The sequence below is a fragment of the Schistocerca cancellata genome, chromosome 2, assembly GCF_023864275.1.
Source record: "Schistocerca cancellata isolate TAMUIC-IGC-003103 chromosome 2, iqSchCanc2.1, whole genome shotgun sequence".
Classification (NCBI taxonomy): domain Eukaryota; kingdom Metazoa; phylum Arthropoda; class Insecta; order Orthoptera; family Acrididae; genus Schistocerca; species Schistocerca cancellata.
In genome coordinates this window covers 855,153,602-855,175,250 of record NC_064627.1, presented here as the reverse complement: position 1 = coordinate 855,175,250, position 21,649 = coordinate 855,153,602, and the positions used below count along the sequence as shown (strand labels likewise).

Below are 21,649 nucleotides of genomic sequence, written 5' to 3'. Positions count from 1 at the left end.
TTTTTTATGGTAACTAAAGGATATTTACATGCTCTCTTACTTGTGTAGGATTAGAATTACCCAGGAATGAGTAGGTAACTTAATGTAGTTGTGCGTGGCACTCAGTGTGCTTAAAGAAGAATAAGAGTCATTAACCTCACAGATTTTTTTAACAGGACATGGATTAAACATACATAACGTGTGATAACAGTGCTTCTTTATGTACGAGTGTGTGATAAATATGCTACAGTGTATCTGTTTTTAAGAAGATGGGCAGGATTATTATTTTAGTTTTCAAAAGATTGATCAACAGTGAAAAGCCGAAAATGACTGTTTCTGCCAATAATTGTTAGAACAATAAAAAGTGGTGACCAGGTGCCTAGAGGTGCCTTTACATTACTAAACATACCACACTGCAATACTTTTTTGCAAGAAACATAACAGAAACCAGTGCTTCTGTTTCTCACCATCAGTCTTGTAACGAATATCATGATGGAAACTAGTTTATGTACTCTTACTGAAAGGGTTAAAACTGTTAGCAAGTGAAAGAAAGAACCAAAAAGAAAGAGAGTGCACATTTTACAGTACCTGATAATGCACACAAAACGTATACCAAACATGAGGCATTCTAAACTGCAGTGAATGCTGAGTTACAAATATGCATGTTGTCAGCCCTAGAATTCACCTGTTGGCACACAGAGGTGAACACACATAAAATGAGTAAGGTGATAAAACTAAATAAAGGAAGTGTAAACTTAAATAAAATGTCTTTATTGCAATAAATATGTTTATAAATTAACTGTGCGTGATTCAAATCAGTTGGTTGCAGCTGATGAATTCTCTGCTGCATAGGTGCTCACAATGTAGCATTCATGTGAGAAGAGTGTCTCTTTGATCACAAATTACTGAACTGTCGTACTGGATGGTACAATACGAGTACATGTTTAAACACAGCTCATTCAGCTGCCTTAGACACAAAAGACAGGTGCTTTTAGTTTCTCAGAAGAATCTGACTGTAAGACGAGTGATAAACTTCATTCTTACGAAAAATCAGCTCACTTCAAAATACTGTCTTCAGGCGTCTCCGCCCTGGCGTAAAAGCTGCATAAACTAGTATTTCGTAGCTGTTACAGCCATTGCATATTAATTCACCTCCATGTTTAATCTAATATTTGGTAGTGCCGTGAAACTTTTGCATTTTCACCCGAACGATCCGATTTAATTGTTTTTTGGCATTTCATTCACGTGAATCAGCTAATCTACACAGTTCTGCATTCTTGAGACTGAAATGAGAATTCATCGAACACTGTCATTTTTTTAATATAAAATGCCGCTCTAATGGTTATAAAGGTTGGGATAGGAATTTGCTGCCTTTATGTTACAAGAAAGTGTCGATTTTTTTGTTTCACGTGCCAAAATCAAGAGCATGCACCTAACAATGCACAAATTAAAACTCACTTGGAGAAATGTGCATTTGGCGTTGTTTTTTTGCAGTAGTCCTGAATATTGATTGTTTATTTGTTGTTGAATAACCACGCATTCTGGTCATTTTCTAAAGCCACACCTGTTGTCAGAGATACTTCTATTAAGACGAGTTTTGAATTCACACTTTCTTTGATGCAGATAGCTTGAAATGGAGGTAAATATACAACAATCGTAGCTAAACTATTTCTGTTTGAGGTAAATGGTCGACAAGTTTCACAGCAATTAAATTCACTGTCAGAGATCAGCATAGCAGTGATCACATTCTCCTGCATAGGTTTGTTGACACGTAAGACTCTGTCCTGATAAATTTGGACTATTAACCGCGTAATTTTCACGCCTTCATATTGTGTAATATATTTAATCCACCCGATGCTGTTAGAAACATTCTGTTACAAATTATTGAGCAATTCAAATCCTAAAAAGGTTATAAACATTGGTTATATTGGAAACCCGTGACGTTATTACAGATGAATGTCGTTTAGAAATAAAATGTTACTTACTGCTAATGAAAAACGTTTTTTGTACGAGGCAGCGTTTTGAAGTCCTGGAAATGAAGATGTTATTGTTAAGGGGGTATTGATAATGACGTATGGAAATTTGGTGTATTGAATCTGAGTGTCAGCTCCCAGACATGGACAGCGCTTATCCTGAAGAGACGCTTTTGTTGTGTAAGCCCTGACTGAGTCTGGAAAAAATATCTAGAAGACTAGTTTCACTGTTATACTCGTCTGGAAGAGAAGCGACGGAATAGAGACATTGGCAGACTATTCACCGTTTGAAAGAGCATATTATTTAGTATCGTCTACGTTTTCCCCTCATTTGCGTTTCAAACTCTGCATCGTCTTAATTTACACGTCATACCGTCCTAATAGCTGTCTTGTAAGTATCGTCTAGTCAATGCTTTGAAGCACAGCAAAATCGACACAGCCGTACGCCACGTACTTTGCATTCAGTTCAAAACAGAGTTAGGAAGACGTTGGTAGAGGGACTGAGTTCTCCTTACGAGTGTCGGGCAGGCTTTGTTACCAATGTGACAACACGCTTTTGAGGTTCGAACCAGCCTCTGTTCCCACGCGACTATTCCCCTCTTTGGACGGAGCCAACGGGGCGAGGCTATATCCTGGCGATGACCGCCCTCACGGCGGCCTTGATGGCGGCGAAGGTCTCTCGGCCCGTGGGGATGATCTGCGAGGCGGGCAGCAGGAAGCCGAAGTCGCCCCGGTCCCTCAGCTCCACGGCGTAGGCGTACTTGATGCCCGCCACGCCTTTGGCCCAGTCCTCCGAGCAACCTGCAACGACACCGCAACACATTGTTCATCTGCCTGCGTGTACAAAGCATCTGACGCTCACACTCATAACTATTCTCCAAATTTGTATACTATAAGCGTCAACACGTTATCTGCTGTTAGATTTATTCGGTCAACTGTTGGAGCGGAACGAAAGCAAGAATCCCTAGAAATCACACAAAGGATTTGAATGAGTGGGAGATAGACAAATTGGTATAAAACTGACCAGCCTTAGGTCTAGTTTTGCAAAGAGAGATTTGATTGCCTGGAAGTAATCAGAGTAATTATGATAAACTTAATTAGTGTTTTGAGGAACAACTGAAATATTTTAGGAACAGTTGCTGCTAGTTATTACTTAAAAGAAGTACGAGTATCATCTCTATAAGGCCTACATATATTGTTCACAAAAAGTTACATTAATGTAGAAATTGTGACATTATTTCTTTCGCGTTTAAGAAATAAAATGAACATCAAATGACAGCACAAACTGATATGTTGATAATGGAACCGGAAGAAACCCTAACAACTGGTACAATGAAAAGTACTTCTACATCTACATCCAAACTCCGCAAGCCACATGGCGGTGTGTGACGGAGGGTACTTTGAATTCCTCTATCGCTTCTCCTATCTATTCCAGTCTCGTATTGTTCGTGGAAAGAAAGATTGTCGGTCTCCCTCTGTGTGGGCTCTAATCTCTCTGATTTTATCCTTATGGTCTCATCGCGAGATATACGTAGGAGGGAGCAATATACTGCTCGACTCCTCGGTAAAGGTATGTTCTCGAAACTTCAACAAAAGCCCGTACCGAGCTACTGAGCGTCTCTGTTGCAGAGTCTTCCACTGGAGTAACGCTTTCGCGATTACTAAATGATCCTGTAACGAAGCGCGCTGCTCTCCGTTGGATCTTCTCTATCTCTTTTATCAACCCTATCTGGTACGGATCCCACACCGGTGAGCAGTATTCAAGCATTGGGCGAACAAGTGTACTGTAACTTACTTCCTTTGTTTTCGGATTGCATTTCCTCAGGATTCTTCAAATGAATCTCAGTCTGGTTTCTGCTTTACCGACGAATAATTTTATATGGTCATTCCATTTTAAATCACTCCTAATGCCTACTTCCAGATAATTTATGGAATAAACTGCTTTCAATTACCGACCTGCTATATTGTAGCTAAATGATAAAGGATCTTTCTTTCTATGTATTCGCAGCACAATACAGTTGTCTACATTAAGATTCAATTGCCATTCCCTGCACCACGCGTCAATTCGTTGCAGATCCTCCTGCATTTCAGTACAATTTTCCACTGTTACAACCTCTCGATATACTACAGCATCATCCGCAAAAAGCCTCAGTGAACTTCCGATGTTATCCACGAGGTCATTTATATATATATGGTGAATAGCAACGGTCCTACCACACTCCCCTACGGCACACCTGAAATCACTCTTACTTCGGAAGACTTCTCTCCATTGAGAATGACATGCTGCTTTCTGTTATTTAGGAACTTTTCAATCCAATCACACAATTGGTCTGATAGTCCATATCCTCTTACTTTGTTCATTAAACAGCTGTGGGGAACTGTATCAAACGCCTTGCGGAAGTCAAGAAACACGGCATCTACCTGGGAACCCGTGTCTATGACCCTCTGAGTCTCGTGAACGAATAGCGTGAGCTGGGTTTCACTCGATCGTCTTTTTTGAAACCCATGCTGATTCCTACAGAGTAGATTTCTAGTCTCCAGAAAAGTCATTATACTCGAACATAATACTTGTTCCAAAATTCTACAACTGATCGACTTTAGAGATGTAGGTCTATAGTTCTGCACGTCTGTTCGACGTCCCTTCTTGAAAACGGGGATGACCTGTGCTCTTTTCCAATCTTTTGGAACGCTACGCTCTTCTAGAGACCTACGGTACACCGCTGCAAGAAGGGGGGGGGGGGGCAAGTTCCTTCGCGTACTCTGTGTAAAATCGAACTGGTATACCATCAGGTCCTGCGGCCTTTTCTCTTTTGAGCGATTTTAATTGTTTTTATATTCCTCTGACATCTATTTCGATATCTACCATTTTGTCATCTGTGCGACAATCTAGAGAATGAAGTACAGTGCAGTCTGTGAAACAGCTTTGGAAAAAGTATTCTCCGACATGCACTGTAGTTTGCGAGTGCACGGATATAGGTATTCCATCGTGTTTCAGGCACGCGTCTGGAGCAGTAAATTTCCTATCATTCCCAAATGCGATGAAGAAAAAAATAACTGCATTCACACTGCCATAATGTCGGTCATTGTTACCATGGTAAAATGTAAAATGTATCCTGTGACAGAGAGAAATGTAAAGCTCTTTTACGTTATTTTAGTTATTTTTGTGGGCATCAGATTCGAGTATGGAGACTTTACAGAAAGCAATCGCTTCGTTACTAAATAAACTTGATCAAGTGCCTAATATGAACATGTGTCTCTTATACTTTTCAACGATTAACGTTTCTCAGTCGTAAACAGGAAAAAGTCAGTTTGAAGTAATAACAGTGCAGACTAATAATATAACTTCTTTTTTTTATGCTTTTGTCACGTACCATGTTCCCCAACAATGCCTAGGCCCATCCACTAATGTATCAACAGTTACTCTCATTTTACATTCGTGTTGAAGTAACCGTGCTGCGTTGAATACCACGCTAGTTTAGCAGGTAATTACTGATCGCTGAAGCCTTTTTGTATCTGTTTAAACAGGATTATTTTCAATTCACTGAAGTTAATGAGCGACAACCACAACGCTGTTTTGTCCTCAGATTTCATAAATAATCCTGCGCACCTTTCCGCGTAAGAGACCGAATCATAAACCACTTTCACCCTATGAACAGACATAATCCCGTGAGATTATAACCATAATTTGTAACAAATTCTACAGATAATTTATCCGCTATTCGGCTATGTGCGACTGCTCCCTGTGTGACACTAACAGTTTTCCGCACACTACCTCCGCGTGTTACCACTGGAATTTGGACAATGTTCACATTAAAAGCAAGACAGTATCCCGCCATAGAAAAAGCGCACTCAGCTTCGAAAATTCCAGAAGCCAGTGATGACTAAGGAGTACTGAGTACAATATCATTACATGAAGACACCAAAGATAGTAGTGCTCCTTACAACACTTGTGTACCGGCCTTAATGTCGAAAGACACTTGCTATCTGAACTGTTCCTTAGTTTCTAGTCTGGAGACTGGTCTGATGCAGTTCTTAATGCTAGGCTGTTCTGTGCAACTCGCTTCATTTCTTCATTCTTCTGTACATGCATGTTTTTCGAGTATCACATATTGATTACTGTGCCTAATGTTATTGTTATTACGTACTGTTATCTATTACGCTCATTTTAATTCTAATTCACTGAAGACGACTGATTAGATACACGCGAGGACGTGAAACCCCTAGACTCCCCATGTGAAATAAATGAAATAAGTGGATTTACAAGCAATTTGGACGTATTTCTTTTCTTCACAAGAGTTTTTTTCGCTGTTACCAGTTTACATTTTATATCCTCTTTATTTTGTTCATCGTCACTTATTTCACTGTCCAAATAGGAAAACTAATCTACTACCTGTATCGTTTGATTTCATAGCCTAATTCTTCTAGCATCACCTGCATTAATTCGACTACTCTCTGCTATCCTTTTTCACCTTTACTGATGTTTATCTAATAACTTATTTTCAAGACACTATTCAGTCCATTCAAGTGATTTTCCTAGTTCTATAGATCTCTGGCACACAGACAACACGAATTTAGAAAACATCGTTCTTGTGGAACACAACTAGCTCTTTACTCACACTAAGTGTTGACGGCTATTGACAAGGGATTACAAATTCATTCTGCATTTCTATACTCTGAGAAAACTTTTGACTGTGTCTCACAAGCATGTACTGAAATTGCGTGCTCATGGAATATCGTCTCAGCTGTGTGACTGGATTGCTGATTTCCTGTCAGAGAGAAATTGTGACATTATTCCTTTCGCGTTTAAAGAATGAAATAAATATCAAATGACAGCACAAACTGATATGTTGATAATGGAACCGGAAGAAATCCTAATAACTGGTACAATGGAGAATACCCTCCGACAAGCACTGTGGTTTGCGAGTGCACGGATATTGGTATTCCATTGTATTTCAGGCACGCGTTCATAGTAGCTGACGGAAGGTCAGCAAGTAAAACAGAAGTGATTTCTGGCGTTCCCCAAGGTAGTGTTATAGGCCCTCTGCTGTTCCTTATCTGTATAAACGATTCATGGAGATAATCTGAGCAGCAGTCTTAGGTTGTTTGCAGATGATGCTGTCGTTTATCGCCTAGTAAAGTCATCAGAAGATCAAAACAAATTGGAAAAAGATTTAGAAGAGATATCTCTATGGTGCGAAAACTGGCAATTGAATCTAAATATTGATAAGTGTGACGTCATCCACATGAGTGTTAAAAGGAATGCGTTAAATTTCAGTTACACAATAAATCAGTCAAATCTAAAGGCCGTAAATTCAATTAAACACCTAGCAATTACAATTAAGACCAACTTAAACTGGAAAGAACACACAGAAAATGTTGTGAGGAAAGCAAAGTAAAGGCTGTGTTTTATTGGCAGAGCACTAGATCTACTAATGAGACTGCCTACACTACGCTTGTCCGTCCTCTTTTGGAGTACTGTTTCGCGCTCTGAGACCTTTTCCACATAGAATTAACAGAATAACTTGAGAAAGTTCAAAGAAGAGCAGCACGTTTTATATTATCGCGAAATAAGGGAGAGGGTGTCATTGACAAGATAGAGAATTTGGGATGGGCACCATTAAGACAAAGGCGTTTTTCGTTGCGGTGGAATCTTATCACGAAATTTCAATCACCAGCTTTCTCCTCCGAATGCGAAAATATTTTGTTGACGCCGACCTACATAGGTAGAAACAGTCATGATAATAAAATAAGAGAATTCGGAGCTCGCACGGAAAGATAAAGATGTTAGTTTTTCCGGCGACGTGTACGAGACTGGAATAGCAGCGAATCATTGTGAAGGTGGTTCGATGAACCCTCTGCCATGCACTTAAGAGTGATTTTCAGAGTATCCATGTAGATGTAGATTATGATATTATCAGCGCACCATATAGCTTTTAATTTCTCTCTCTAAATTTTAAGTTAGTTCCCACTGGGAACTCATAGACAAGATTACGCTAATTACAGCTCACACAGAGATGCTTAATACATCATTCTTCACTCCACATGCGTATGGCAAGGGAACAGAAATCCCAATATGTGATACTGCAGAAAGTATCCTCTGCCATGCATTCAGAGTGGTGTCTTTGGCATGGATGTAGATGCAGAACTGGATAAGGGCTACGACGTAGATCTGAGTGTATGTAATCAGTCTTACAAAGATATATTTCTTTGCATAAATTTTTGTCAGAAAGTAGTCGATATTGCAATTAAGAGACAAGTAATAAAATTTCATTAGAAGTGCAGGATTTCACCACAGGACTGTGGGTAATGAGTGATTTTTTCTGTACAGCGTCAGTTGAAATCCTCTGCGATAACTCAAATGCTGATACCAAGACGATCTGAACGGCTTGACAAAACACATGAAGCACCCAAAAGGGGAAGAGGAACCAAAAGGAAAATTCACGGGTTGAGAGGGTGTTTGATGTTATTTCAGTGATTTCAAAATCAAGTCAAATTTACAAAGAAGACGACAGGATGAGCTCACTGATCATTAAGACGTTGAACGTCTTCTGATCTGTATGCATACCTTGATTCTTTGGCAAGGTTGTCGTCAAGCTGCTGGACGCTCTCCCGAGACAAACTGGCCCACAACTGTCTTAACTGGTCCTTTATGTCCTGGATACTGGCACTTCGACGACCTGTCGCACACGGTGATCCTGCTGGCACAGGACTACCTCAACACAGGCAGAAAGTGTATGAGTATTGTCCTGTCTGGCACGAGGCTCTTGTCGCACGAGAGGCAACAGCTGAGGCCGCAGGATGTCTGTGGCGTACCGTTGTGCGTTCTGAATTCCCTCAGTCACAACCAGCCATGACCTGAAGTCATCTTCGGTGGCTTCCCACAGCATGACGCCAGAAATAACATCACTGTGCCTTTCCGAAGCGTTGGAAGAATGGGACCTATCTCCAGTTCGTCATCATACTCGCTGCCAATGGTCATCTGGGATGGTGCAGAACCGTGGTTTATGACTGAACACAATGTGACGACGTTCATCAACAGTTTATGTGTCCCGGACAGGGCATCATCGAACGCTACCATTTGTATTGCGGTGCATAATGCAGGATGACAAGAATTGTCGAAGGGAGTCCATTAGTGGTTGTAAGCGATTATGATCTGTTCGGTGCACAGTACGGTGATCTTACCTCCTGGTGACCGACTGTGTTGGACAGGAATCTTGACGATGAATGTGCCTACCATCGCGTTTCCATGCAGTCCAATATCTGGCCGCTGTCACATCTGAATGCCCCACAAATCCAGTTACTGCAGCATTAGACCAGCCAGCCAAATGGAGACTCACAACGACAACAAGACTCCTTTCAAACTCTGTCAGTTGCAGATAACGCTGTCTCGCACAAGCAAGCAGCACCTCTGTGTCATTCACAATGATCTCTCAACATCTGATGCTGCTCACACCCTTTATATACTCTACCAGTCCTCGTAAGAACACTAAACACAAACAACAGTAATGCTCTCCGGTGGCCATTCTCCCTCTCACACAGAATTGCAAATATAATCGTTTACACATCCATCGATTGAGTCTACGTGTACGAACTTACAATGATATCCGACTACGTCTCCTGGGTGCACCACTCTTCTTGTCAGTCAGTTTAAATGTGTACGGTACCTCTTGTATTAATGTAATCAACATCCAGTCACTCGCAAGGAAGAAACATAATTCACAACTCGAGAAAGGAGAAAGCTGTACTGTAATGGGCCCCATTATTGTTCTTGGGTAATTCTACATCGGTTTCTTATGTCAACTGATTACTTTTCCATTTGAAAATTTCGAGTTATGTCCAAGATGACGGCTTCCAAAATGGCAGCCATGTTGCTAACAAAACCTCACAGATTTTCGCCTCTCCAATCTCAAATCGCTTAGCTGTGAAGCCTGTTCATCCACATCCACGGATCACCCTATACTCTACCTGATCAAAAGAGTCTGGACACCCCTATGTAACGCAGAATTGATGAATATGTGTCACGAGAAGCGGACCCGCCAGCATAAAAGGAGGTGGAGAGAATTTTGTTGTTAGTAGGAAAGCAGTAACTGCAAAATGGTTCGATCAGGAAATATCAGTCACTTCGAATATGAAATAGTCACTCGATGCCAACGAAGTAACAAATTTATAAGTACTGTTGTTTGATCAGCTAAAGGATATATCAGTTTCATGCGTGAGTGAACATTGGTTTAAGGATAACCAAGCTTGTACTGCTAGAACAACAGGATTTGAAATTATTAGCAGTTCTGTAGAGAGACTGCATAGGAGGAACATGCATGTATGTTAACTAAGGAATTGAATGCAAAGAAATTAAGTTCAGTAACATAAATAACATTGGAAAAGTGTTTGAATATTGTGTTTGCAAAATTAAAGAACCTATAATAATCATTGTCTGCATGTACCGATCCCCATCAGGCAACTTCATGGTGTTTTTGGACAGTGTATAAAGACTCTTTAGTGAACTAAGAAATTTTAAAAAACATTATTGTAGTTGGAGATTTCAATGTAAACTTTAACATAACCTATCAAAATGTAAACTGAAAAATTTGCTATATTCACATAATTTATCACCAGCTGTCTATGAATACACTAGACTTGGCACTAAAACTACAATTGATCAAATACTTTTTTGACTTGCAAACATTTGATGATAGTGTAGAATGATTGACGCTGGGTACTGAGATCATAAAGTAATAAAATTTAGTGTGAATAATGTACTCAGCGCAAATTCCAGGAAGAGTGAGAAATACTTCTATAGGAGACGTATAAATGAGGCAATATTAGGATTTTTAATTCATTGTTAAAAAATTCAAAGTGGGATTAGGATAAATATGACAATGCAGATATGAAGTTTAAGTCTTTTTAGCTTGTTACAAACATAACTATGAAACTGCATTCCCTCTAAAGAAAATTAAAGTAAAAACCAGAACTAACACTTGGATAACACAGGGAATAAGAAAATCTTCAGAGCAACTTAGAAAGTTAATTAAATCAGGTAGGAAAAATCCTGCTCTGAAACAAATTTATCAGGGTCAAAAAATCGCAGGAATCCAACGAAAGGAATCACTCCTGAATTCCGAAGTGCTACCGAAAGTCCAACTACCACAATGAGTGTCAATAGGGAGTTAGACTGGGTTGCAGTGGTTGAGCATCTCATCGTGAGGTACGCATTTCTGCAGTCAGTGCTAAGAAGCTCTTGAGACTGTTCAAACGAGTGAAAACCACTGGACAGTGAATTAGAGTGGTTTGGGATGAAGAAACGCACTATATCCTGTTGCAAATCGATGGAAGGCTCTGGGTTTGGCGAATGCCTGGAGAACCTTACCTGCCATCACGTGCTGTGCTAGCAGGGAAGTACAAAGGAGGTGGTGTTACGGTTTCTCGTGGTTAGGGCATCATGCCCTTGTTGTGCTTAACACTTAATGCGGAAGGACATGAACTTGTTTTACATAGCTGTATTCAGCGAACAGTAAGGAAACGGTTCGAAATCGATGTCTGTATCAGAGTGACACTGTATCCTGACATAAAGCAGCACCAGTGAGGCAATGGCCTCTGGTGAACAAGATTCCTGAAATGGACTAGCCTGCCCAGACTCCATACCTAAATTTAATAGAACACCTTTGGGATGAGTTAGAATGTCGACTTTCCTCAACCGAGCGAGGTGGACCCATCTTCTGGGACATAATCTTTTAACCCCTCCTGCAACTGCTGGATGGGGACAATAGGACAGATGGAGTTGTCGCTTATGCAGACGACCTGCTTGTGGTCATTTCAGCAAACACAAGATCCCAGATAGAGGGAAGGCGAGTGGCACATTGGAAACAATAACGCAATGGTGCAACACAAACAAGCTCAAGATAGCGGTCTACCGTATCTTCCTTCGCCGTCGGCGTTGTCGTTGTTACCATGAGACACCGTTATACCAAGAGGAAAGGCGCGTCGATCTTAGAGCATGAGATATGATGACCTTAAGCCATTGACAACACACAACGGTCACGGTAGCACCTGATTCCAGAATAGCTGCAGTAGTTAAGATCTACGAACTATCCCCTGTTGACCAGGTCCCCAAAACTTAACTCGTAACGAGATCCCTTCAAAACAAATGGTCATAACGATCGTCTATAAGGGCTTCGTACAACGAGAAGAAATGTTACGGTTTATGGAATAATAACAGATACGACCAAACTGTCTTGTCTCTTCTGCTTTATTTAACATAACTTCGTTCACAGTTTCATTTCGCATTCACCACTCATTCACCGAAACCCTTTGATGAACAGTTTTGGTTGCTTAACACCAACAGTCAATGATAATTATACATCTTTTCTCCTTTTTATAAATTGTAGCCCGCTCTCCGTGATATAATTAAAAAAATACCGGTCTCAATACCGCGTCCCTCGTGAGATGCGAATAGACTTATTCCGGAATTGACCGCCCTGTAGGTGTACTCAATTTAATGACCACACTTCGCTGTCCGCTATTTCGCGTAACTGAATGTCCATTTGTTAGTCTGATTATACACTGTAGCTATTTAAAATTCGCCCCTATATTTTTCACAACGCACAATTAGCACTTCATTACTCGTTTTTTTTTTTTTTTTTAAGAGTAAACGAAAAGAAAGACGCCGTATAATCGGCTTAGTCGACATAAAGCAAAACACCTTAATATGCCCAATTTCACCTCTTCTTATAGGATCGGCTACCTTACTCATTAATTTACTACATATTATTTCCAATAACACTAAACAGGTATCGCCGTTATATTTTAATTGTATTCAAAAGCATGTTACTACTATTATGACCAACCAAATCGTCACAAATCGCGCGGCGTGCGTTTTTAATGATAACTTTACGCTATTCAGTTTCCGTTACAGCTATCTTGACTCGTAATGTTACAGCGGGTAACAAAACAACATACACGCTTCTGAAAAGTCAATTAAAACGCAACCTATCGGTCAAAATATGAGGAAACAACATAAATAGAACGAGAGTAACCCGGTACTTGGGCGTACACATAGATGAAAAGCTGAATTTCAATGAAAACATTAGATAATCAACAGACAAGGCAGAAAAAATACTGCACAAACTGTCAAGGATAAATTGCTCTTAACTAAATTCCACATTTGTTTATAGGTTGTCTTAGAAACACTTCGCACTAATCACTTCATATTCACACCACATTTTTTTTCTTGGATGAAGCCCTCAGTTCTTCAACCGACTGTGCAAGGCAGGGATCACAGCCGGGTTCGACGATTGGCATCCTAGGCCAAAGCCCTTATTAGGCCACTTGTTTTACCAGAGAGGATTTGGTCCTTTTCTTTTCCTCTTAATTCCACTTTTAAATCATCCATCCTCGCTGTTCGGTGAGAAGATAAATCGTATTTCAGCGTCGACATTGTTGCTGATACCAAGAAGGTATCTCATGGAAATCGTTGGTACATTCTTTAATTTTCTTTGTAAGTTAGTATAAGTACGTATTTATCCACTGGTGCTTTTATTTAGTCCACTGAGTGTAGTCTTGGTATCATTCAGTGTTTCTTGAATCTATATTTTGCTCATTATTGATAATACTTCTTCAGGTCTATGTGAGGGAACAAGCCTTTAATTACATCAGTATCACAATCTGCCAGGAGGTAGCTCCCTTCACGAGGTATTTTCATTATTTTGTATGGACCTGTATATAAATATTGCCATTTCTTATTCAGTCTTTTCCTGGTTGATGCTTTTGGGTGATTTCTCAATAAAATTTCTTCCCCTACATCATATGTGACTACTTTCTTCACATTTTTATCAAAACGGGTTTTCTCAATTGTGCTTGATGCTTCAGGTTTACATAGACCTTCTTCACCATATCTTCTTTCTTGGTAATCTTTTGTTCTATCGCAGGTAATTTCTTCATCCATTCTGGCACAATACTTTCACCAAATACTACTTGGTTAGGTGAATAACCTGTCGATAAGTGTGGTAAGTCATTATACACTTTCTCAAATTCAGAAATCCAATCGATCCATTTATAATGTTGTTTGGGTATGCACGTCGGTAAAAATCGGTTCAACTCTCGGAAGATTCGCTCAACCGGATTTCCACAAGGGTAAAATCTTGAGATGTAAATGTGCTGGATTCCTTGTTCTTTCATAGTGTCTCTCCATACTTTGCTTGTATAATAAGCAGCGTTGTCTGTCAACATCATTATAGGTTTGCCAAGCTCAGTTATATAGTTGTTGATAAATGTGCGTAACATGGGTCAAACGTGGAGATTTTTCAAAGGATATAATTTCACATATTTTGAAAAGAGATCATAGAAAGCCAATATATATTTGAACCGTCCACGTGTCATGGGACATGGCCCACAGACATCACATGACACCAACATTAAAGGTTGTTGTGGGATGATAGGATGTAATTCTATCTTCCGACAATAGTTTATGGGTTTCGCCTTCTGACATATTTTGCACTTCTTAAGAATATTTGTAGCTATATGTCCCAAATTTGGATGATAGCAGTATTGTGCTATTTTGGCTGTACATTTAGCGGCACCAAATTGACCCCAATTCAAGTGAGTGTACCATACTAGTGATTCTAAATATTTATTTGGAACACAAACTTTCCAAACATCTTCTTCATCCTTCCTCCGATACAATATTCCGGATTTTAATTGATACTGTTCTTGAGAGTGACTTAGCGTTTTGCTTTCAACAGCATGCCTAATGGCTTTCCACAACTTATCATCTTCTTTCAGTTGTAGAAGACTTAGACATAGCTGTGAAATCTGCCTCTCACAATATTGCCTTGATAAATTCATGACTTTAAAGTCAATAGTCTGTTCTTCACACTCGTCGTTATTCTTTCTTTTCGGTAGTCTTGAAAGAGCATCGGCTATGATGTTGTCTTTCCCTCTGATGTATTTGAGCGTAATATCATATTCTTGCAGTAGCAAGGCCCACCGGGTTAAACGTGAATGGAACATCCTTCCTGTTAAAATAGAAGATAAAGCTTTATGGTCACAGAATACAATGATCTTCTTTCCATATACAAAATAGCGAAACTTTCTAAGGGATCAGACCACGGCCAGTACTTCCAATTCAGTAGTACAATATGCACGTTCACAGCTAGAGAGTGTTCTGTTGGCAAACCCAATTATTTTGATGGTACTGATATCTTCTGGATTGTCCATTTGGAAAAGAGTGGCACCCAATCCTGTTTCAGAAGCATCCACAGCAATATAAAAATCTTGATCAAGTCTTGGATGATGTAACAGTGGAGCATTAGTCAAAGCATTGCGAATGTTATCATAAGCTTGCGTGCATTCGGAATTCCACTCCCACATGACATTTTTTCTTAACAGCCGTAACAAACAGTCTTGGCTTCCTAACTGATTGGGTAAAAATCGTCGAAAAAATGAAACTAAGCCGATAAATGACTTTAATTCCGTCCTATTTTTTGGATAAGCACATCTGTTAATCGCATCCATCTTTTTAGGATTTGGTTTTATCCCTTCAGGAGTGATTATATGTCCAAGAAATTTCAATTGGTTATGAGCAAACTTGGATTTGCTCAAATTTACAGTAACTCCGTATTCCAAAAATTTCGCAAAAACTCTTCTTAATAAGTCCAAATGTTCCTCCCAAGTTTCAGAAGCAATTAGCAAATCATCCACATATAAAGTAACTTCATTCAAAAGGTCTCTGCCCAGTATGGTATCTAATGCCGATATGAAAACACCACCGCTTATTTTCAACCCAAATGGCATGACGGTAAACTGGTAACTTCGGCCCAGAAAAATGAATGCAGTATATTTTCTAGATTCTTTCGATATTCTAGTTTGCCAATATGAACTACGCATATCCAAAGAAGTTAAGAAGCGGGCACCATAAAACTTTTGTACTAACTCTTCTAGGTTCTCCGGTCGCATTTGTACAGGTATAATGATCTTATTGATCTCTCTGGCATCCAACACCAATCTGATGTCACCATTGGGTTTAACTACCGCCACAAGAGGGTTACAATATTCGGAATCTGAGGGCTCAATAATACCCCATTCTAACATTTTATTGATTTCCTTTCTGACTACTTCTTTCTTTGTCCATGGGATAGAATAGGAAGTATGACAGAAGTCTTTTATTATACCCGGACGTTTACTAAAAATCGACTGATATGCTTCCAACAAGTAGTACAGTTCGTCCCTTTGGATAACAGATAAATATTCTGATTCTAACACCTTTTCCTGCAATGACATTTTATTTATCATTTCTTCAGCTCATTCAATAAGGCATATATCATACACATTTTCATCATCAATACTGACATATTTTACCATTAGATTCATACACAACTGATTTGGAATTACTCAGCCCTTTCTCAGGGTGGCTGTCAAAACATTAGCATTGGAATTAAATATAAATTCACCTTTCTCTAAATTAATAATTGCACCGGTCTCACATAAAAAATCCAAACCCCAGATACATGGTACTGTCATTTTAGGAACAACCAGGAATGTACTTTCTATTTGAGCCCCCCGTATTGTAACGTTGACACCTCGGCTTATCTGTTTTAAACAGTCCAGCGTCATGACACTAATAGTTGCTCCAGTATCAATTAATATTTCAACATCAACATTATTTATACTTGTTGGAATTATTGCCTGTAAAATTTGTCCACATTTATTAGAAACTTCAGGTTTTTCTTCAATTAATTCATTCCTTATATCCTGATCATTATTGTACCTTAATACTCTCAGTTCAAATTGATGCCTGCCTTCCTTCTCCTTTCCAGTCATCCTAGGAAGGCATTTGGTGACTGGTATTAGTTTAATCTATCTCGTTGAGTCATCGGTGGGGGTTCATGAACGTCCACAAGCCGTACAGTATGATCCGAGTTATGGTATTCACCCCGTAGCACATTGGAGGCTCCTTCGCCCATTGGTATAACTCCTTGTGCTGGATGAGGACTCGAGGCATTTGTTCCATCCTGCCGATGAACATTATGCTTCGAATTATCTTCCCAAGGTCGAATACAATTGGGTTCATCACTTGGGTACCTGTTACTCTTATTAATATCACTACTATGCACATTCGCGTCACCATATTGAGGTTTACCTCTAGCACAGTAAGTATCTCTTCTATATTTATTATAATCATTGTTTTTATTGCAACCATAGGATGAAGATTGTCCACGCTCCTGTGATGCGGGTTTGACCTGGTTTTCGGTATTACTATTATCATACGTTAAATTATTATTATTATTATAATTATTCGTATTACTATGAGTGTGAGTCGACATTTGATTACTACTCATTTGTCTTGCGTCTTCCATAATCATATCTATAGAGTCAATCACCGACAAGAACTGTTCTACATTGTGATCAGGAACATTTATTAACTTTTCACGTATATTTATGGACATCCTTCCCTTCAAAATTCTGATCACTTCCTTGTGAGAAATTGGATCACTCCAATAACGTGTCTTATTTATGTACTTTTCAAAATATTGCCTTAAAGTACTCCTTTTACTGTTAAAATACTCAGGTTGGTAAACCTCTTTTCTTAATTTCTCTTGTTTACTCGACGACCAGTATTTAGCCAAAAAAAGTTGTTCAAACTCAGCGCAAGTATGGCAACTTTCACTTACTTCGGCGGCCCATAATGCGGCTTCTCCGGTAATTTTGGATACTATAAATTGAAGTCGGTCGTGTTCTGACCAGCTACATGGAAATATTCTTTTGAAATTATTGATAAAGATTTTCGGATGCAGGTTGTTCTTTTCAGTGGGGACTGTTGGGAATTGTCTACTTTTAAAAATGCTGTTCTCCACCTTTAAAGAAGACAAATATCTTCGCTGACCAAAAAAATCATCATCTTTACCAACCGAATCATCAACTTCCCAATGCAAATTTTCACCACAATTGTACTTCGTATTATCACATGTTCGGTTGTTTTTCGACCTATTCTCCGAACTTTCGTCCTCTGTCAACAAATTTTGTGATGACTTTCGTTCTAACTCCGCCAATTTATGATTGGTTTCCTTTTGCCATTTAGGTAACTCATCAACTATTTTCTCTTTTATTTTCTGAATTTCGCTAGTGAAGAGCTTAATTAACCTTGTCTACAATTTCATTTCCTTTTATTTCTATCCATTCAGATAGATCTTCGTCAAGTCTTTTAGTTTGATCTACTAAATACTTGTCGATCCCCTTACGAGCATCGGACTCAAACTCGACTATTTGTTTCGAAAGCTCTTCTATCTGTGTGCTACCATTGAAACAGCTGCTTTCACACTTAACCATCCTATTGTACAGGCCATCATAACTCTTCGAAACTACCTCATATTTCTTTTCTACGTCATGAAGTTTTCCCATTAAATTATTATATTGCCTTTCTAAGGTGTTAGAAAACTCTACATCTAGTTCTCCAAATTTCGCATTTAATTGAGTCTCCCAGTCCGCCTTTAATTCTTTCTTAGTATTTTCCAGTTTATAATCAAAGGTGTTCAGTTTGCTTTCCAAAGAATCCATTTTAACTTCTAATGAACCAAATTTGGCCTCAAATTTTTCGTTTAACTTTTGATTGTCCTCTTTTAATTGATTATTATCTTTTTCTAGTGAACCAAGTCTTCCATTCATTACACCTATTTGAGTATTTATTGATACCAGCATATCAAACATTTTTTGATTAATATTTCCATTTTGAGGATCAACTTGCTGATTTACTTCCGAAACCTCAAGATCTTTATGTTCTCCCACGCTGCTTACCTTACGTATCATTGTATTTGAATCTCCTAACGGCTCTAAATCAATAACTGTATTATTATCTGTACATGTTTCCTGACCCAGATTGAGCTCATGGGATGCATCATCCATATCCTCTTCACTTTCCTCTCTCTCTCTACTCATTACTCTACTCAACTGCACATTATCATGTATTCTTTTCGTTCGTTTTGACATGATTATTCACTACCAAGACATACACTTATTTTCACTATGTATTTATATATATTTATCTACCGAAATCACAAGTCTCACCTTCTTTTTTTTATAATTATACAGTTATTTTAAGCATACCTGGTAGTATCGCTCACTTTTAGCGATTATTGAAGAATACCTCTTTCATTGGACAGACTCACTGGCTGCAACTATATTTTCCAACTCTAGGGTTCGTGAATCCGGATGACACTCGACTCGATGCAGCAATCCTCCTCGATCGAGCAGCACGTTGTGGCGCCACTTCTACCGTATCTTCCTTCGCCGTCGGCGTTGTCGTTGTTACCGTGAGACACCGTTATACCAAGAGGAAAGGCGCGTCGATCTTAGAGCATGAGATATGATGACCTTAAGCCATTGACAACACACAACGGTCACGGTAGCACCTGATTCCAGAATAGCTGCAGTAGTTAAGATCTACGAACTATCCCCTGTTGACCAGGTCCCCAAAACTTAACTCGTAACGAGATCCCTTCAAAACAAATGGTCATAACGATCGTCTATAAGGGCTTCGTACAACGAGAAGAAATGTTACGGTTTATGGAATAATAACAGATACGACCAAACTGTCTTGTCTCTTCTGCTTTATTTAACATGACTTCGTTCACAGTTTCATTTCGCATTCACCACTCATTCACCGAAACCCTTTGATGAACAGTTTTGGTTGCTTAACACCAACAGTCAATGATAATGATACATCTTTTCTCCTTTTTATAAATTGAAGCCCGCTCTCCATGATATACACTCCTGGAAATGGAAAAAAGAACACATTGACACCGGTGTGTCAGACCCACCATACTTGCTCCGGACACTGCGAGAGGGCTGTACAAGCAATGATCACACGCACGGCACAGTGGACACACCAGGAACCGCGGTGTTGGCCGTCGAATGGCGCTAGCTGCGCAGCATTTGTGCACCGCCGCCGTCAGTGTCAGCCAGTTTGCCGTGGCATACGGAGCTCCATCGCAGTCTTTAACACTGGTAGCATGCCGCGACAGCGTGGTCGTGAACCGTATGTGCAGTTGACGGACTTTGAGCGTGGGCGTATAGTGGGCATGCGGGAGGCCGGGTGGACGTACCGCCGAATTGCTCAACACGTGGGGCGTGAGGTCTCCACAGTACATCGATGTTGTCGCCAGTGGTCGGCGGAAGGTGCACGTGCCCGTCGACCTGGGACCGGACCGCAGCGACGCACGGATGCACGCCAAGACCGTAGGATCCTACGCAGTGCCGTAGGGGACCGCACCGCCACTTCCCAGCAAATTAGGGACACTGTTGCTCCTGGGGTATCGGCGAGGACCATTCGCAACCGTCTCCATGAAGCTGGGCTACGGTCCCGCACACCGTTAGGCCGTCTTCCGCTCACGCCCCAACATCGTGCAGCCCACCTCCAGTGGTGTCGCGACAGGCGTGAATGGAGGGACGAATGGAGACGTGTCGTCTTCAGCGATGAGAGTCGCTTCTGCCTTGGTGCCAATGATGGTCGTATGCGTGTTTGGCGCCGTACAGGTGAGCGCCACAATCAGGACTGCATACGACCGAGGCACACAGGGCCAACACCCGGCATCATGGTGTGGGGAGCGATCTCCTACACTGGCCGTACACCACTGGTGATCGTCGAGGGGACACTGAATAGTGCACGGTACATCCAAACCGTCATCGAACCCATCGTTCTACCACTCCTAGACCGGCAAGGGAACTTGCTGTTCCAACAGGACAATGCACGTCCGCATGTATCCCGTGCCACCCAACGTGCTCTAGAAGGTGTAAGTCAACTACCCTGGCCAGCAAGATCTCCGGATCTGTCCCCCATTGAGCATGTTTGGGACTGGATGAAGCGTCGTCTCACGCGGTCTGCACGTCCAGCACGAACGCTGGTCCAACTGAGGCGCCAGGTGGAAATGGCATGGCAAGCCGTTCCACAGGACTACATCCAGCATCTCTACGATCGTCTCCATGGGAGAATAGCAGCCTGCATTGCTGCGAAAGGTGGATATACACTGTACTAGTGCCGACATTGTGCATGCTCTGTTGCCTGTGCCTATGTGCCTGTGGTTCTGTCAGTGTGATCATGTGATGTATCTGACCCCAGGAATGTGTCAATAAAGTTTCCCCTTCCTGGGACAATGAATTCACGGTGTTCTTATTTCAATTTCCAGGAGTGTAATTAAAAAAAACCGGTCTCAATACCGCGTCCCTCGTGAGATGCGAATAGACTTATTCCGGAATTGACCGCCCTGTAGGTGTACTCAATTTAATGACCACACTTCGCTGTCCGCTATTTCGCGTAACTGAATGTCCATTTGTTAGTCTGATTATACACTGTAGCTATTTAAAATTCGCCCCTATATTTTTCACAACGCACAATTAGCACTTCATTACTCGTTTTTTTTTTTTTTAAGAGTAAACGAAAAGAAAGACGCCGTATAATCGGCTTAGTCGACATAAAGCAAAACACCTTAATATGCCCAATTTCACCTCTTCTTATAGGATCGGCTACCTTACTCATTAATTTACTACATATTATTTCCAATAACACTAAACAGGTATCGCCGTTATATTTTAATTGTATTCAAAAGCATGTTACTACTATTATGACCAACCAAATCGTCACAAATCGCGCGGCGTGCGTTTTTAATGATAACTTTACGCTATTCAGTTTCCGTTACAGCTATCTTGACTCGTAA

General features: G+C 40.3%; 1 protein-coding gene across 1 annotated transcript in view; it reads right to left on the bottom strand.

Annotated features, from left to right (window-relative positions):
* Positions 1-760: 760 nt before the first annotated feature.
* Positions 761-21,649, bottom strand: part of LOC126159335 (carboxypeptidase B-like) — a 286,629-nt gene continuing 265,740 nt past the window's right edge. Inside the window, exon 8 of the mRNA XM_049916508.1 lies at positions 761-2,753. Within this exon, the coding sequence (XP_049772465.1) occupies positions 2,578-2,753 (176 nt within the window). The 3' untranslated portion in view covers positions 761-2,577. The remainder of the gene's footprint in view (positions 2,754-21,649) is intronic.